An 18,275-nucleotide genomic window follows, 5' to 3' on the forward strand; every position below is an offset into this window, starting at 1 on the left:
ACCAACATCACCACTACAGGCAAGCATGCCCTGTGAACACGTGAGCGGTACACCTAGAGAGGAGGGGTCGAGCGAAAGGATAACAGGGGCATCATCTGGCAGGAGGAGGAAGGAAGAGTGAAAGGTCTAAGATGACCCCAGCCTACGTGGTTAGCAGGATATAAACAGAAACTAAAAAATCATTTGAATGAGGTGTGGGAGGGAAAAGGAATTATATATATATTTTTTTGTTTTCCTATTTCAAAGAAAAGTTCATGGGTGGGGGAAGGAAAATTTCTCAATTTTCAGAGAAAGCCAGGCTGTGCGGAGGCAAGTTCATATGCCTCCCTCAGGCTGGAGGGGGCAGCACAGGGTAGTGGTAAGGGGCTAGCACTGAGCTGACTCCTGCTGTAAATGCTGGCTTGTCACTTCAGGTTGTGAGATGCAGCTACTTCACTGGAATTCTGGAAATGACATGCCACCCACCTGACAGGCCCGCTGAGAGAATTAAATGAGAGAATACATTTGTTTTGTATTAAGGGGCACCAAGCAGATATTCAACACGTGAGTCTCTTCCCCCTAACAGGCGCTGGGATACACTCGACTCTATCAACCAGCATGACTGAGTATCAAATATGTGCCAGCCTGGACAGAGGCCCTCACAAATCCACACAGCGCTGGAGGTGGGGGCAAATTACCTCCAATTGATTTTTAACAAGCCGTGATGTGCTGACTCATTCAATCCCCTTCAAACACCCTGAAATACATAACTGCAATCACTCCCATCTAACATTCAGACAAACCCGACCCAACCGGGCTTTGCCAAGTTAGACAAGCGTCATCTCGCCCTCCTTCAAACAGCCCCTGCTGAAAAATTACTCGATAAAAGTACATTGAGTCAGAGATGATGTAGTGTTTTAAGGCAGGAAAAAGATCACACAGTAAGATACCCCAAACTGCAGCTGAGCTTTACAAAACCCAACAATACACATAGCTGACCACCCAGTTCTAGAACTAACTCTTAGATTTACAAATACACAATACATGCAGAAGACTGTAAGGCGCTTCTCAGGATAATGACGTCACCAGACCACCTCAGTGGCTGCAGAATGCACCATAATGAAAATCTGCTCACATTTTTATTTTTCAAAACATCCTATTTATGATATGTTCGCCTTAAGTTTGTAAAGCTCACAGGGACAGCGAGTCAAATACCAAAATCAATTAAGTGCTTAATATATACCTAATGGTATTAAAGGGTCCCAAAATAAAAAGTTGACCATACTTTCCCCAATGTGGAAAAAAGCTTTCCATGCATCCAGACATGGATCACATTATAAACCTAATGGCAAGGCTAGCGACATTTGTGAACTGGTATTTCTGCAATAATGGACCAGAAAAATCAGATATAGCAAGATGCTCTTTTAAACTCCTCAATCTAATTGTACCCCGGTCTTCTTACACGCACACACATACACAGTCAACACTTTCCAGTTCATTCTACTCAGGTCTTATTCATAATGCATATCATATCCTGATTTTATTAGCACTAAGGAGCCCAGGCTCAGAATTCTACAAGGGCCCAAAGTCATTTGTTCATGGTCAGCAAACAGATGACCGTGATTTAAGTCCTGCACAGTTCATATCCCAGTGAAGGAAAAGCTAGTAAACCTCCCACGTAAGGAGTGACATTATGGTTTCATATTTTCCAATGATATTTCCATGTTCTACACCCTTGTCAAGTATTCAAAAAACGAACAATTCTAATTAAGTGGGAAAGTTATCAGACTGCATCAATGAGTAACCTGCCATATCCCAAATTAAAAGGGAAACTAATAACTCTGGTTCATGATAAAGGAAGATTAATGAACTAGGTGTAGATACTGGGTGTATCACCACAAATTTTAAAACAAGAGGTGAAAGATGTTACTGTTAGGCAATATGACTGCCTGTGCTTTAACACCGATGATGATCTGAATCTTAAAACTGTTAGGAGAAAATTTGATCCTGGTGAAATAAGCCAGACACAAACGGTTATATGCTGTACAATTCCACTCATAAAATGTTCAGAACAGGTAAATCCACAGAGACAGAAAGCAAGCTCATGATTGCCAGAAGCTGCGAGGAGGCAAAGGGAATGGGAAGTAACTGCTGAACAGGCATGGGTCTCCTCTCGGGGTGGCGGGGGGGGGGGCTGAAAATGTTTTGGAACTAGACAGAGGTGGTGACTGCACAACACTGGCTGAATTATTCACTTTAAAATGGTTAATTGTATGTTACATGGATTTCACTGTAGTTTTTGTTTTTAAAGATTTATTTGAGAGAGAGCAGGGGGAGGGACAAAAGAGGGAGAGAGAGAAGCTGACTCCCCACAGAGCGTGGAGACCAACACAGGGCTCGATCTCACGCCCCTGAGATCGTGACCTGAGTGGAAATCAAGAGTCAGACACTTAACCAACTGAGCCACCCAGGCACCATGATTTCACTGTAATTTTTGAAAAAAGAATATAAATATTTTTTAAAAGAGCTGATCATGGAGGGGCACCTGGCTGGGTCAGTCGACAGAGCATGAGACTCTCTGTTCCAAGGGCTCATGAGTTCAAACCCCATGTTTAGCATGGAACTCACTGAAATGAAAGGAAATGAAATGAAATGAAAGATCTGATCATGAATCAAAAGACGTCAACATGGAGACTCGTACTTTGTCAGCTCATCAGTGTAGCACAAATTAGTCAAGGCCATACAGGTGGTAGCTAATGAAATGTTTTAATTCAAGCTACATGTTTTCAACACAAATGTCTGGCCAATTCTTGAAAAGTGCTTAATTTGTATATTTCATAAATAACCAATTTGCATTTGTACTGCTTTAGATATAAAACTGATCTTTAATCCTCTTTACACACTAAACAGCAATATATAAAATAGCTACCCTAACTAAAATTCCTTAGCCCTGTTAGCTAAATGGCATGCTCGTTAAAGAAAAAAATAAAAACAATTTCAGTGCTGTCACAGAAGTCACTGTGTGTTACACTGGACAGAAGTGAGAAGCAGTGTGACAAAATTCTGTCCAATACAAGTTTCTGCAGTGAGGGACGTGTTCTCTGTGCTGTGATAGGACAGTCCCAAGCCACATGTGGCTATTAAGCATTTGAAAGGTGGTACCTCAACTGAGGAATGGAATTTTAAGTTTTACTTAATTTCAGTTAAAGAGCCACAAGGGCACAGCTCTAGCGGCTCTCACATTCTCCTCACGTGTACAAACTGGCCACACCTGATCTTCCACTTTTACACACTCCCAACCCAGCCCACCACCTGAAGGCTAATGATCCCTCCTCAGATCTCCTCTAGGGTAGGACCCTGCCTTCAATTACAGGGGCGCACAAACAGATCTTTGTTTCTGGTTCCCCAGGAGATCACAGACTTCCAGAACGATGGTGGTTTTCTGAAATATGGAAACTTTTTTCTCTACTCTTGTAGTCCCCACAGGCTGGCAGAGCGCATGTACCATACAGGATAAACATACAACTGATTTTACTGAATTTCCTTCAGCTTTCTTTTGGTTTTCACAGGGCTAGTTCCTTGTGGTCTTATTGGTTCAGTTTTCTCAGGAGTCTTGTTTACTACATTCCCATAAGGGCTCAACAGAGTAAAACCAACCTTTTATGTACTGGCATTTTTTTTTTAATTTTTTATTGTTATGTTAATCACCATATATTACATCATTAGTTTTTGGTGCAGTGTTCCATGATTCATTGTTTGTTCAATATTTTATTTATTTATTTGACAGAGAGAGAGAGAGAGAGCGAGAGAGGGAACACAAGCAGGGGGAGTGGGAGAGGGAGAAGCAGGCTTCCCGCCGAGCAGGGAGCCTGACGCGGGGCTCGATCCCAGGACCCTGGGATCATGGCCTGAGCCGAAGGTAGACGCCTAACAACTGAGCCACCCAGGCGCTGGCATTTTTTTTTTTTTAAAGATTTATTTATTTGACAGAGAGAGAGAGCACCAAGTAGGTAGACACGCAGGCAGAGAGAGAGGGAGAAGCAGGCTCTCCGATGAGCAGGGAGCCCGACGTGGGGCTGGATCCCAGGACCCCGGGACCATGACCCGAGCCAAAGGCAGACGCTTAACTACTGAGCCATCCAGTCGCCCCTGTGTGCTGACTCTTTAACAAGGGTTCAGTGAAACAGTATCCAAGAAATGTTCAAGTATAGTCTGAGTAAGGAACTAAAACTTCTCTAGCACTCAGGTGACCACGCAGTCTCACCAAAACTGCATGCTGTGGTATTTTTCTCCCACAGACAAAACCAGAAAACAGTAAACATTTCATTTCAGTGAGTTCCATGCTCAACATGGGGCTTGAATTCATAAGCCCTGAGAACAGTAAAGAGCCCACCGAACACATACAAAGGTCCATGGTTTTGCTTTAATTACCTAACACTCTAAAAATAAAAGGAATGATGTCACAGACAGTAGTGAACAGTCTGTTTTAATGATTTTACGTCATCATTTCCTAAAACATATGAAGAAGCAATTTCCAAGTATTACTTTAGAGCACTGCCTCCTTATGAAGATGTTCCTTGGCCCCCACTGACAGAGAACATGGAGACAGTGCCATAGCCCACACATTCATGGGCTCCTTTTCTGAAAAAAGTATCTTGGCCAAAAAGATCATTCAATATCAAATCACAAGGAAAGGGCTAGCAGAGTAACCATTACTAGGAATAAGCTTTGAAATCAGACCTAGATTCTAACCCTAGCTTCTCTGTTTAGTCATGGATGTCACCTTGCTAATTCTTTTTTTTTAAGGTTTATTTATTTGACAGAGAGAGACACAGCGAGAGAGGGAACACAAGCAGGGGGAGTGGGAGAGGGAGAAGCAGGCTTCCCGCGGAGCAGGGAGCCTGATGTGGGGCTCGATCCCAGGACCCCGGAATCATGACCTGAACCGAAGGCAGACACTTAATGACTGAGACACCCAGGCGCCCCTCACTTTGCTAATTTACTTAGCTTCTCTGAGTCTTAATTTTCTTACTTGTAAAATGTGTTTACAGTACCTATACCTCAAGACAGTGTTGTGAAGATTCCATATTAAGCAATGATGGTGGTAACTGCTCAGTAAATTTATGATTACAACACGCAGTTCAAAGCCCCATAATAATTCTAAAAATTTAAGAATGAAATATAAGAAAGGCAAATTCCCGAGTGAGAAGACCCTCGCTGGTTGAGTATCAGCTCTAGGCACACCCTTTTCCCCATTATTAAACAGCGATGTGTGCAGAGAGCACTGAACTAGCAACTGGCAAATGTGGACTCTAGCATCAACCATGGCATTAAAGCTCCAAGTGACCTTATGCCTTCACTTAGCATCTCTAGGCTTCAGTTTCTTTATCCAAAATGAGGCAACTGTTATTACTGCTGGGGTCACTTCTAGCCCTCACATTCCAAAATCCTATTTATTCAATCACTAACACATCGCCACATACCAACTTGATTAGGCTTTCTGTAGAGTTAAATCCCGCTGTATTCTTCAAGCAACCCTAAAACATTCATCTATGATTTATATCCCACCTATGTCAAAAACAACTTGAGGAATACTTGAGATACATCAACCAAAACCATTTCGGACAGCCCCAATAAGGTACAAAAAGAAGAGAAAAACACGTATACGCAACCAAAATCAACCACCCAAAGGAGATGGACACAGACCGCTTAGTAGTATGGTAACCCACTGGAGTTCCGCAGAAATGGTCAACCAGGAAATTGCCCCAATGACATTCACAAGTGTACACTTTTTGTTTGTTTCAAGTGAAGTGACCTACCATTACCTAGTCAGAATGTAGTCCGGAATTTGGTGTCACCACTCTCAGGCCAGGCTAATAAAAGATGCTCAGAAAATCCTGACTAAACGTTTCTCTCACCTGGAAAGTAGAATTATGCTGGGGATCGGGTTCAACTTGGAATACGATAACAATTAGGTTTCCTCAGAACAAAGCCACTTATGAAAAAAAACCAAACACATCTACAGCCCAGCCATGCTTTGTTAAAATCCACTGAAAATAAGGACAAAACTTTTAAGCAGCTTTGGTATGAATCAACGATTGCAGCTAAAAAAGGAGTCTAAGGATCTCAGAACAATTAAGAACCTTCAACTAGTGGCCAAATTCTTGCTTCCCAAAGATTTTTAAGAACTGTGAATAGAATGACGCAGTCCTAAATTAACATGCCCAACAGATACATCACCAGAACTGCACTAACTCACTGCCGCTCCTATGAAAGTGACAACAAGTAATGTAGAAAGAAAAGCCGTCGATGCTCCCAGGGATCCAAGGCACAGCAGGGCACTGGGAGCACAGGCAGCGGTATGGTAATCTCCGCCGCGCTGACAGCAGCTACACCTGTGGTGGGAGGAGCCATTATATCTTACACCTGAAACTCATGTAACATTGTGTCAACTACAAATAATAAAGATAACCAATGCTCTACTCCAGCAAATTCCTAGCAAACTTAATAAAATAGAGAAACACAAAGGTTAACCGTGTATATAAATTAGATCTCGGGCGCCTGGGTGGCTCAGATGGTTGGGCGTCTGCCTTCAGCTCGGGTCATGATCCCGGGGGTCCTGGGATCGAGCCCCACATCGGGCTCCTGGCTCAGCGAGGAGTCTGCTTCTCCCTCTGCCTCTCTCCCTGCTCATGCTTTCTCTCTCTCTCTCTCTATCTCTGTGTCTCAAATGAAAAAATAAAATCTTTAAAAATAAAAAATAAAAAATAATAAAAAAATAAAAAAATAAATAAATTAGATCTCAATTTAAAAAAAACCCAAGGTATTCACAAAGAACACTTAGCAGAAAACAGATCTTTAGCTTTGGGATTACGGTGACAGGACTAAAATGATTTACTTAAGGAAATCTGTGGACAATTCCTCCTCTCAGCTTTGAAAGCCCTCTACCCCCTTTGTATGGTCCCTCTTACCACCTTGGGTCTCCCATTAGAGTAAAATGGGTATTTGATCCATCCCTTTCTATGCTCCTTGAAGGATCACAACTTAATCATCTTGGTGGCATCCCTTCAAGGGCCCAGCACAGCATCCTGTGTTCTGAAGGCATGAAAACATTTGTTCTTTAATTGCAATATATAAGCAAAGCCAGAGATTCACATCTCCAAACATTTCATTCTAATTCTGCTAATTCACCCCAAAACGTTATCAAATCTCTTTCATTCCTTTCTTTTCAACCAGGAAGACAATACTACTTTATTTTTATTAAAGATTTTATTTATTTATTTTGACAGAGAGAGAGAGAGACAGTGAGAAAGGGAACACAAGTAGGGGGAGTGGGAGAGGGAGAAGCAGGCTTCCTGCCGAGCAGGGAGCCCGATGCGGGGCTCGATCCCAGGACCCTGGGATCATGACCTGAGCCGAAGGCAGATGCTTAACGACTGAGCCATCCAGGTGCCCCAAGACAATACTATTTTAACACTTTGAGACATTTCCTCCCTGGGACACCTGGGTGGCAGAGTTGGTTAAATATCCAACTCTTGGTTTCGGCTCAGGTTGTAATCTCAGGGTCGTGAAATCGAGTCCTGGGTCGGGCTCCAGAGTCTGCACGGAATTCTCTCTCCCTCTGCCCCTCCCTCTTGTGTGCCACATTCTCTCTCTAAAAAAATTAATTTAAAAAAAAAGGATATTTCCTCCCCAGGGAACAAAATCAAGCAAAACAAGGCTTAAAATCTGTCCTCTATATTTCCCCAACTCGCATGATAAATTTTTTGGAAAAAAAAAGTTGTCTAGAAGTATATATATAAAAAATTACCCACAAAAGATGCTATTCTCTCATTTCCCCATCATCTTCTTCTTCTTCAACACTCCTGATATATAGGACATTATTACACCTTATTAAAACTTCACCCAAGGGGCGCCTGGGTGCCTCAGTTGGTTAAGCGACTGCCTTGGGCTCAGGTCATGATCTGGAGTCCCGGGATCGAGTCCCGCATCGGGCTCCCTGCTCGGCAGTGAGTCTGCTGCTCCCTCGGACCCTCCCCCCTCTCATGCTCTCTCTATCTCATTCTCTCTCTCAAATAAACAAAATCTTTAAAAAAATAAAAAAATAAAAAAAACTTCACCCAAATGTCCAGACAGTGCTCCACCTATGTATTCTTCTGTGTTTGCAAGCTGCATGTTCATACAGCCATCTACAGATACCAGGTACCCTTTGTACTCCATTCCCCACTTAAGTTTCACCATTACTGGCTTTCCTGTTAATGCATTCAGGAAAGGTTTGGGATTGAGAGGCAAACTCATCGCGACTACAAGCAAATGATGCAGGAAACTCGCCGCCGACCCAAGTGTAGTCCGTCCCTCGTGACTGGCGTAACTCCCGCCGGGCGCGAAATCTCGCATGATAAATTTTAATTGCTGTCTTTTCATGCAGTACGATTCCAGAACAGGTGAAAAATAAGCAAAGGACAAAAGAATGCAAAAAGCTATGTACTAACTACATTAAATAAAACCTGCCCCAAAGAGGGTTTACTCCCAATCAAAAATTCTAACAGTTTGTAAAATCATGAAATAAGAGCCCAAATCTAACAGTCTAATAATGAGTAAGTCAAGGCAGAAAAGGAAATAACCAGGTAGAACAGAAAATTTAGGTAGGAAAAGAAATGACACTCCAGGAATAAGACTTTTCCCCGATTTCCTCTGCTTACTCTATTTCACTTACTGTCCCATGGAAGTCTGAAAAATCCTTGACAGAGTTGTTGTTGCAGGCCTTTGGTCTTACCGAAAGAGAAACAAATCTCAAGAATCTTATCTATTAACTATCTAAACTTATCTCTCAGTTTCCACAGGTATTGTTTAATGTAAATAAAGTCTAAGGGCCCTGCTGGACAAAACAACTATTACTTTGAATCTGGATCTTCTCTACTCCAGTGGCTCTGAGGAGGTCACCTTTGAGAGATGAGTGATTAACAAGCATTCACCAAATGGTGATGGTTGCATAACTTTGTGAATATACTGAAAACCACTGTATAATTCTAAAAGGTAAATTTTTTGTGAGTTATAGCTCAATTACTAAAAAAAAGAAAATCCCTCCCCCACTAAAAGTTAGCATTCAGTGAAACCCAAACACTACAATATAGACCATTTCTCTTTAAAATTCAAGCTTCAGGGGCGCCTGGGTGGCTGAGTCATTAAGCATCTGCCTTCAGCTCTTGGGTCGTGATCCCAGGGTCCTGGGATCGAGCCCCACATCAGACTCCCTGTTTGGCGGGAAGCCTGCTTCTCCCTCTCCCACTCCCCCTGCTTGTGTTCCCTCTCTCGCTCTTGCTCTTTTTCAAATAAATAAATATTAAAAAAAAATAAAAAATAATAAATAAAATTCAAGCTTCACAACATAATGTGCAACATTTTGGAGACAATTCTTTGGAGGGCCTGCTGAGGCCTGCTAGTTTTATTCTGTACTGCTTTTTTTTTTTTAAACATTTTATTTATTTGCCAGAGAGAGACACAGCGAGAGAAGGAACACAAGCAGGGGGAGTGGGAGAGGGAGAAGCAGGCTTCCCGCGGAGCAGGGAGCCCGATGCGGGGCTCGATCCCAGGACTCTGGGATCATGACCTGAGCCAAAGGCAGATGCTTAACGACTGAGCCACCCAGGTGCCCCTATTCTGTACTGCTTTTATTTATTTTTTTTAAAGATTATATTTATTTATTTGTCAGAGAGAGAGAGAGCACAGCAGGGCAAGCAGCAGGCAGAGGGAGAGGGAGAAGCAGGCTCCCCACCAAGCAGGGAGCCCGACGTAGGACTCGATCCCAGGTCCCTGGGATCATGACCTGAGCCAAAGGCAGCCACTTAACCAACTGAGCCACTCAGGAATCCCTCTGTACTGCTTTTAATGGCAGAGTTTTGAGAGGTGTTGAGAGTGGGGTGGTGGAAAGGACACTACACCACTATTTTAGAAGCTCCGGCTGTTCTAAAAGTCCAAGTGCTATGTATGGTCTGAATATTTGTGTCTCCCATAATCCCTATATTGAAATCCTAATGCCTAATGTGATAAAGTTAGTGCGGCGTTTGGGAGGTCCTAGGTCATGAGGGTGGAGCCCTCATGAATAGGATTATTGCCTTTATTTAAAAAAAAAAAAAGAGGTCCCCCTAGAGCTCCCTTGCTCCTTCTGCCTCAAGACACAGGAAGTCAGTAGTTGGCTATCCAGAAGAGGGCTCTCCCCAGAACAGGCCAGAACCCTGATCTTGGGCTTCCAGCCTCCATAGCTGTGAGCAATAAATTTCTGTTGTTTAAAAACCACCCAGTCTGGAGTATTTTGTTACAGCAGCCCAAATAAAACAAGACACAGAGTAACCCTGACCACCCCTGCTAAATGTTTCTCATTTAACAACAACAACAACAACAGACTTAACCGGGTACAAAGTGGAACTTCAAGTACATTCTATCATAGAAAATGTTAGTTCTAGTACAAGTAACCCCTGTCTTGTATTTTCATTCATTTCAGGACCTCTACTTTAAGGAGAATCACTTAGCCAATTTACTCGGATCTGTAGAGAATTACACTTAAATGAATTATACTTAATTACACTTAAATGTGTTCTACTTAATCATTCCTTCCGAAACCTGTATTAAATTTTCTTTTTTCTTAAGATTTTATTTATTTATTTGACAGAGAGAGACACAGCGAGAGAGGGAACACAAGCAGGGGGAGCGAGAGAGGGAGAAACAGGCCTCCCGCGAAGCAGGGAGCCCGATGCGGGGCTCAATCCCAGGACCCTGGGATCACGACCTGAGCCGAAGGCAGTCTCTCAAGGACTGAGCCACCCAGGTGCCCCTGTATTAAATTTTCAAAAGGATTCAAGGTCAACACTGAATCCCAAGTTCTGACGTGGGACAGCTAGAAACAGGCATAACTAGTAGCCCTCCAGTAAGGTGACTGATACTTTGGGCAAAAGCATCTTCCTCCTCTTGCTCAAGGCCCACTGAAACTATTTCCAAAAAAAAAAAAGAAGGAAGGAAGGAAGGAAGCAATGGAGGGAGGGAAAAAGGAAGGAAGAGAGGGAGGGAAAGGAGAGAATTTTCAGGAGAAATGACAGATATTCATTCTAGATAGACACATTTTACAAGTCATTCATTCTGGTGCTCTAGTCTAGACAGACTCCTTCAAGAGCTCTCCTGATATTTCAAAACACACCCACCACAAATTTCAGCTATGGCTTAACAACAAAAGAAAACATGCTTGCCCTACTATTTCCTCACTATAAAAAAAACTTGCAAATCTTATGGTTCCCCCCCCCACTTTGTGAATTTCAATCTAAGTGCTACTTCCAACTTTTTCCCTTCTTCCAAGCACACTTCCCTGCTCTAACGGTGGTATTTTACGGACCTGAATGGGCTGGAACATGCAATCCAACATAACTCTGGACCTCAATTTAAAAATCTATTCTATTTTTTAAGATTTTATTTATTTGACAGAGAGAGAGAGCACAAGCAGGGGGAGCGGGAGGGAGAAGCAGACTCCCGGCTGAGCAGGGAGCCCAATTGGGGGGGGGGGGCTCGATCCCAGGACTCTGGGATCGTGACCCAAACCGAAGGCAGACCTTAATTGACTAAGCCACTCAGGCACCCTATTCTTTTCTAAATAAACATCCTACAGAGGATTATTTTTTAAAGTTAACAGGCATTTTGTAGAAGCATCTGATAAAATCAGTAACACCAATATAGGTTTCCAATAAAAAAAGAAAAACCTGACCACAACGTAGGGAATTTTCTTACCAACAACCACTTCCCCACACACTTTTACATCTCCCACTTCTAGTAGTGTCACAGAGAAAAGGGTTAAGATAAAGCCGAAATTGGCAGATACCAGGAAGAGAAAAGCAATCCCCCCCTCACCTAAGAGGTACTGCCTAACCACTCAACAATAACCATTATTCCTGACTATTGCGCTAAGGACGACTGTCTTTTGATGGCTGATGGCTACATCCCCTGCAAACGGAGTTCTAGGTGTAGCCCAAGTGGTGCTGGAGCCTCCAAGGGAGGGGGGGGGCAAAAAGAAAATGGCTGGATAAAAGGAATCTACCCATGATAAAGCATGGGGAAACAGACACTTTTAGAAGCTGGTAATGAACTAGTTCCAGCAGCCAAAATGGCTTGATCTAAGCAAAAAATAAATAAATAACTGAATTTCCTATTCAAAAGGAAATAACAAGTGCCTATACAAATAAAATACTAGTCAATAAAACAATCAAATCCAAACTGTGTATTCACATATACACTTTGCAAAAGTATTTCTTCACACTCTTTTTGCCTCTAGAGAGAAAACTATAGCAAAAATTTAAGAAACTTACCTCCCAGAGCACTTTTATGATGTCCACTTATCTAAGAAATACCACAATTTAGAACTTTAAAGAGAAATCAACAACCCATTCTCACACACAAATTGTTGGGAACATCTATGACCCAGTCCCCAATACCCTGGTTAGATAATGGGAAGGACATTCCACCTTCTCCTTTCTTTTTCTCTTTAATCAATACGGACAGTTCCTAACATAAGTACCTGTATCTGGGAGGTATAAAGTTCTCTGATTTGACATTCCTATAAATCAGTTCCCGAAAGCATGCTATCACAATGAAGCAGAACACGGCAAGATTTTTAAAGACCGAACTTGACTTGAAACCACAGAAAGAAGGCCTACCAGCGCCGATGAGAATGGCACGTGACAACTACTAAGTCCTAACAAATGCTCAAGTGTGTGAACAGACTCACTGCTGACACAGTAACAGAGACAGAGCGAGTTATTCCAAGCAACCTGAGTAAGGTAAACGATTTTAACGCAATGAAAATTCCAAACGTGTCACTAAGAAGAAAAGCCCAGTCCCACTTAAGGAAAAGGGCACACAGATCAATGTAGTTTCCTAACACATTAACGTTTAAGTGAGGAACTCTTATAAACTTCCTGACACTTTGTGAACTTTACAAGCTTACAAATGCTAAGGGTGAACGAGATCTTTGTATTGATAGCCAACAGTTTCGGCCGTATCACAAGGCTGCAATGCATCTTGGGATTCTTTCAGGACGGTTCCGTGTCACAGACATTTAAAACGCGATTACAGTCTCAATAATAGAAATTGCAGCAAGAGACTCTCTCGGCTCGGCCGAAGGTGAAGGGAAAACTCGAGCACTCGTCCGCGCCAACTCCTCGGATCTCTCAACGCCCACCCGACCCACTCGTGGCTCCATCTGTCCTCACTTCTAGGCCTCGTGGCACTGACCTGCCGCGGCCCCCTCTCCGTCCCATACGGTCCCCACTGCCAGGGGGTGGCTGCGGCCCCCCCCCCCCGGGGAAGGGGCGGCCTCCAGGCCCCGCGGGTGTATCCCGCACGCCGCCCCCGCCCCGCCCGGCCCTTCGCCGCCGCCGCCGCCGCCGCCCCGCGCAGGCGGCCCCCGGGCCGCCCCACCCAGGGCTACCCGCGCCCGGCGCCGCTGTCAGCGCTCCACGTGCCACCCGGCCCCGCGCGGCGCGCCGCCCGAGCCCACCGGACCCCACCCCACCCGCAGCCCCACTGGGCTCCGGGCCCAGGCCGGCTGCTCCCGCCCTCGCCTAGCCCGGCTTCCTCCCGCGCCCCGAGGCCGCCCCGCGCATCCCGGCCCTTTACCCGGAGGGCCTCCCGCGCCGCTGCCGGCTCCGTGGTTGGGGGTGGCGGCGCCAGCTGGGGGCGGCGGCTGCTGGGCCGGGCCCCGCAGGAAGGACGGCACGAACTCGGCGGCGTGGACGTTGGGCACGAAGGGCTTGGCGTTGACGTTGAGTTGCCGGCTGAAGGCCGCACTGAGGTGCTCACGCTGGGCCTCGGTCGCCGCCGTCGCTGCCGCCGCCAAGGGGCCGCCGCCGCCGCCACACGGGCCCGGCCCGGGGGCTTCCATGTCCGCCTGGTCCCAGCAGTCGGGCGCCGAGTCGCTGCTGCTGCTGCCGCTGCTGCTCCCGCCGCCGCCGCCGCCACCACCGCCACTGCCCGGATCCATGATCGGGGGGGCCGTGTGTGTGGTGAAGAGAGGGCGGGAAATGGAGGCGGGGGCGACGGACCGGGCAGGAGGAGGCCGCGATGACCCGGCGAAGCGGCGAGGCAGAGGGGCCAGGGGCTAGCGACACAATCCCCGGCGTTGTCGCGGCGAAGGCTCCAGTCCCAACTCCGCACTCGCGACAACGGCGGCGGCGGCTCAACCCTCCTCGTGTGTGCGAGCGGATCTCCTCCCACCCAACCCCAACCACCTCGGACCGCCTCACCGCCAACCCCACGCCGGCGCGGATTGACCCCTCCCTGCCACCCGTACCTTCGCCTCGGTAGTTCTTGGCCCTGCCCTTCCCAGTTTCCGGCTATGAGGCGCTGCAGCAGATGGAACTACGAGTTCCGGCAGCACCCGCACGACCCCGCTGCGGTTTTCCCGGGAGCCGACGGGAGTCGGAGTTCCGAACCCCAGAGCAACCGGAAGCGGCTCTGGCTTCCGGCAGGCAGCGCGAGGAGGCGGAGGTCCAGTAGTCGCTCCACGGCCCCACCTGTCACTTGGTGGGGGCAGGGGTGGGGGCGCGTCTTTGCGCGACACCTCAGACCCCGGGGTGGTCCTCGCCGTCCTGTTGGGCACAGGATGCGGGGAAACGGACAGCAGTTCTAAGGCGCAGAACACAGCGCTCCCCTCCTGGAATTCTTTCCTTCTCGCATCACCAGCCTGTGCGCTCTCTGCTTCTCAGTCTCCCTACCTTGTGCTCTCTTTCCACCTTCCTTCTCCCCGCCCCCAGCCAGATTTTGCCCTACATTTCAAAGCCGACGCTGCGCGTCTTACATTTTATGTATTCATTTGGTAGAAGAGAATAAAACCGTGAGACAGTACAACTTAAACTGTAGTGTGGCTCGTAAAGCGCTCGGGCCCAGGCTCTGCCCCGGCACAGGGGATTATTAACTGGAAACTTGGAATGACTCACCGTCTGTTAGACTATTCATTTAAAGCCTTCACCCAAACTTTTCCATCACTCCCTCCTCCCGGCCAAGGGCCTTGCAAATTAAACAGAGGATTGGCCTCTTCCATAATGTATCCAGCTGTATCCAACGAATACGGTTATTTTGGTGCGTCCAGCTTCTATACGCATCATTAGGTGAAGTGTTTTTTTTCTGAACGATGGGATTTGCTCGAGTATTCCCGTAGTGTTTTATTGACTGCTTCTCACGCGGGCAGACTGAGTTTAGGTAAACATGGGGGTGGGGGGGAAGCGAAAGATAAATACTTGGACCCAATTACATAAGGTAGGAAAATAACGTTGTTCTGAGTACCTGTTAAGTTTTCCTGTAATTCACCCATGCGGAGCCCAAACGGGGAAAAACATATTGTTGACATTTTCTCCAAGGAGTCTAGACAAGAGTGCAACTAACCTGCTAAAAATTACAGAGTAAACGCGTAGACACACAGAGAATAGATGTTTCTTAACAACCGTATGTTACATCGAGAGAGGGAACACAAGCAGGGGGAGTGGGAGAGGGAGAAGCAGGCTTTCCCTCTGAGCGGGGAGCCCGATGTGGGGCTCGATCCCAGGACCCCGGGATCATGACCTGAGCCGAAGGCAGATGCTCAACGACCAAGCCACCCAGGTGCCCCTTTTTCCTGAACTCTTCTTAATACTTGAGATATCAAGTGCTGTAAGTGTGAAGAAACCAGGGACCTCCGTTATAACAAGCCTGGCTTTAAGTTTTTCTTCAGATCTGTGGTCAGTGCTCCCTGAAATCTTCTGGACATTGATTTTTCTTTTTTTCCATGATAGATGATGTAGTCCCCAGATTAATAGAAAGTTCAGGTTACATACTATTAATATAGTTCTCTGAAGACCCATTGAAATCTTTCTTAAGAGTGTCCCACTTTAAAGTTGGTATTAAGTGATTGCCCTCAAATTTACTCAGAACTTATTAACAATTGATATATAAACTCCTTCATATAAGGGAGACCTGCATTGCTATTGAGATAAATATTTTTATCTTGTATTCACAACAGGAAGAAAATACAGTGTGTCCAAAAGAAAGTGCCTTCTCACTCAAGATTGGCACCCCCTAACCTACTCCTAAAAACAAAGTCAACACACACACACACAAATGTCAAAACAAGCAGCTGACTGAAAGAGTGACCCACACTGTCCTCCAACTGCTTTATCATTGGATGCCATACTTCAACGCGGATCACCCATAGGGCACTGGATGATGGATCCCTCTTAGGTTAGCTCTTCACATCAAATTAAATTAGCAGTGTCTTTGTGCCTGCGGGTTTTTTCTAGAGACAAAGACAAAAACCGCTGAGACCAGCTGCTTAGAAAAGCAGTTGATGTCAGGTCCCTGAATAGGATAATTATGGAAATTCAGGAAAGAATCCACTCCATTGGTTTTCAAAAGCCTTGACCTGCCAGGGTTGAGGCACTGCTCCAGCAGGAAAATGAGAAGCTCTTCTTGATAATTGTTGTTGTGCTAAGATTGAGAGACTTGAGGTCAGCATCTTTTCATCTTCTTTATATTCCCAACGCCCGGTGTGATGCCTGGCATAGGAAACGTGCTTAACAAATGTTTCACTGAATGAATCAGTGCATCAATAGGAAGTTTCCGGTGATACTGCCCTTTTATACTCACTTAGGGCTGTTGAGACACAGGACTATCAACTTTAAGAGAGCTTTCCCAAGGACATCCTGCTCTGTGCTGTGATGCACACACAGGGTTAGCCTGATAACCGCTGTACTTGACAACGCCATACTTATTCAAGGTCTGAGCCTTTCCACGACAGAGAGTTCCCATCTTCCGATGCAAGCCCCACCAGCTGGCATTCCTAGTATTCTCTCTCTTTTGTGCTCTGCCATCTTCCTCTCCTCACTTAGAAAATCTGCCTTTAAAGTGAATCAGGGGGTGTCTGGGTGGCTCAGTTGGTTAAGCGACCGCCTTTGGCTCAGGTCATGATCCTGGAGTCCCGGGATCGAGTCCCACATCGGGCTCCCTGCTCAGCAGGGAGTCTGCTTCTCCCTCTGACCCTCTTCCCTCTCATGCTCTCTGTCTCTCATTCTCTCTCTCTCAAATAAATAAATAAAATCTTTAAATAAATAAACAAATAAAAGCTTATCTTTTAGGGGGCACCTGGGTGGCTCAGTCTGCTAGGTGTCCCACTCTTGATTTCAAGCTCAGGTCTTCATCTCAGGGTCATGAGTTCAAGCCCCGCAAAGAGCTCCACACCTAAACAAATAAAAGTTTATCTTTTATGCTTCTGAACATGAGGCTGATATGAAAACTCATGGCCATCCCAGGGGTTTAGTGGATGAAAACATGTGCACACACATGGACACTGAGGTAGCAGGGCCACTCCTGGAAATGTTTTCTGTAGAAATGTGAATGCAAGTGTAAAAAGCTGTCCTTTCCAGCATTTTTGCAGCAGCTCCAAACCAGAAACAACCTAAATGTCCATCAACAGGGAAATTCTGATTAAATACATGATGGATAGCAACAGTATGGAATAATATGCAGCTATCAAAAAAGAGTGACACAGACTAGGTGCTGATGGGGAAATCCATTTATAATATATGATGAAGTAGGCAAGAGCAATATACCTTGTATGTGTAGAATATACAGCGGATCAGTGTATCTAGTGTAATCCTATTTCTTTAAAAACACCTAGATTTTTCCTCTCCCTGGAATGCTCCTTCCCTAGATCTTCACCTCTCTAGCTCATTGTCATTCAGTGCCAATGTGTCCTCTCCTAACCACCTTGGCCCTCCACCAACCCACATTACTCTCTACCCTCTTGCCCAGTTTTATTTTTTCAGATGCCTTATCACAATCTGAAATTCTTATTTGTTCCCATGCTTACTACCCATCTCCTCCTACTGGAAAATTAATTCCACGACTCTGTTATTTGCTATTGTGTTCTCGTGGCTTGCAACATTGCCTGGCATGGGTAAAGTGCTCAGTAAACATTTGAGAGAGAAAGAGACATATGTATCTCTTTGTTATAAAACTTTTTAAAGTGTGAATAGTTACATATTAAATTGTTAATGGAAGGTGTATTTGTGGGGTGGGATTGGATGTGGAATGGAGAGCAGCTAGAAGAAGAAATTGCAATTTTTTACTATACTTTTATGTTTGGATTTTCCTACAAGAAACAAATTGCTTTAAAAAATTCTTTTATCCGGCGCCTGGGTGGCTCAGTTGGTTAAGCGACTGCCTTCGGCTCAGGTCATGATCCTGGAGTCCCGGGATCGAGTCCCGCATCGGGCTCCCTGCTCAGC

The 18,275-nt window shown here is 45.4% G+C and overlaps 1 protein-coding gene and 1 pseudogene across 1 annotated transcript in view; both read right to left on the reverse strand.

The window, feature by feature from the left end:
* Positions 1-14,251, reverse strand: part of GSPT1 (G1 to S phase transition 1) — a 34,690-nt gene extending 20,439 nt beyond the window's left edge. Inside the window, exon 1 of the mRNA XM_028117491.2 lies at positions 13,636-14,251. Within this exon, the coding sequence (XP_027973292.1) occupies positions 13,636-13,999 (364 nt within the window). The 5' untranslated portion in view covers positions 14,000-14,251. The remainder of the gene's footprint in view (positions 1-13,635) is intronic.
* On the reverse strand, positions 329-9,120 carry LOC148162845 (small nuclear ribonucleoprotein F pseudogene; annotated as a pseudogene).
* Positions 14,252-18,275: the final 4,024 nt, after the last annotated feature.

The sequence above is a fragment of the Eumetopias jubatus genome, unplaced genomic scaffold (genome assembly GCF_037043125.1).
Source record: "Eumetopias jubatus isolate StellerSeaLion01/CBP00866 unplaced genomic scaffold, mEumJub1_p1.0 scaffold_12, whole genome shotgun sequence".
NCBI classification, from domain to species: Eukaryota; Metazoa; Chordata; class Mammalia; order Carnivora; family Otariidae; genus Eumetopias; species Eumetopias jubatus.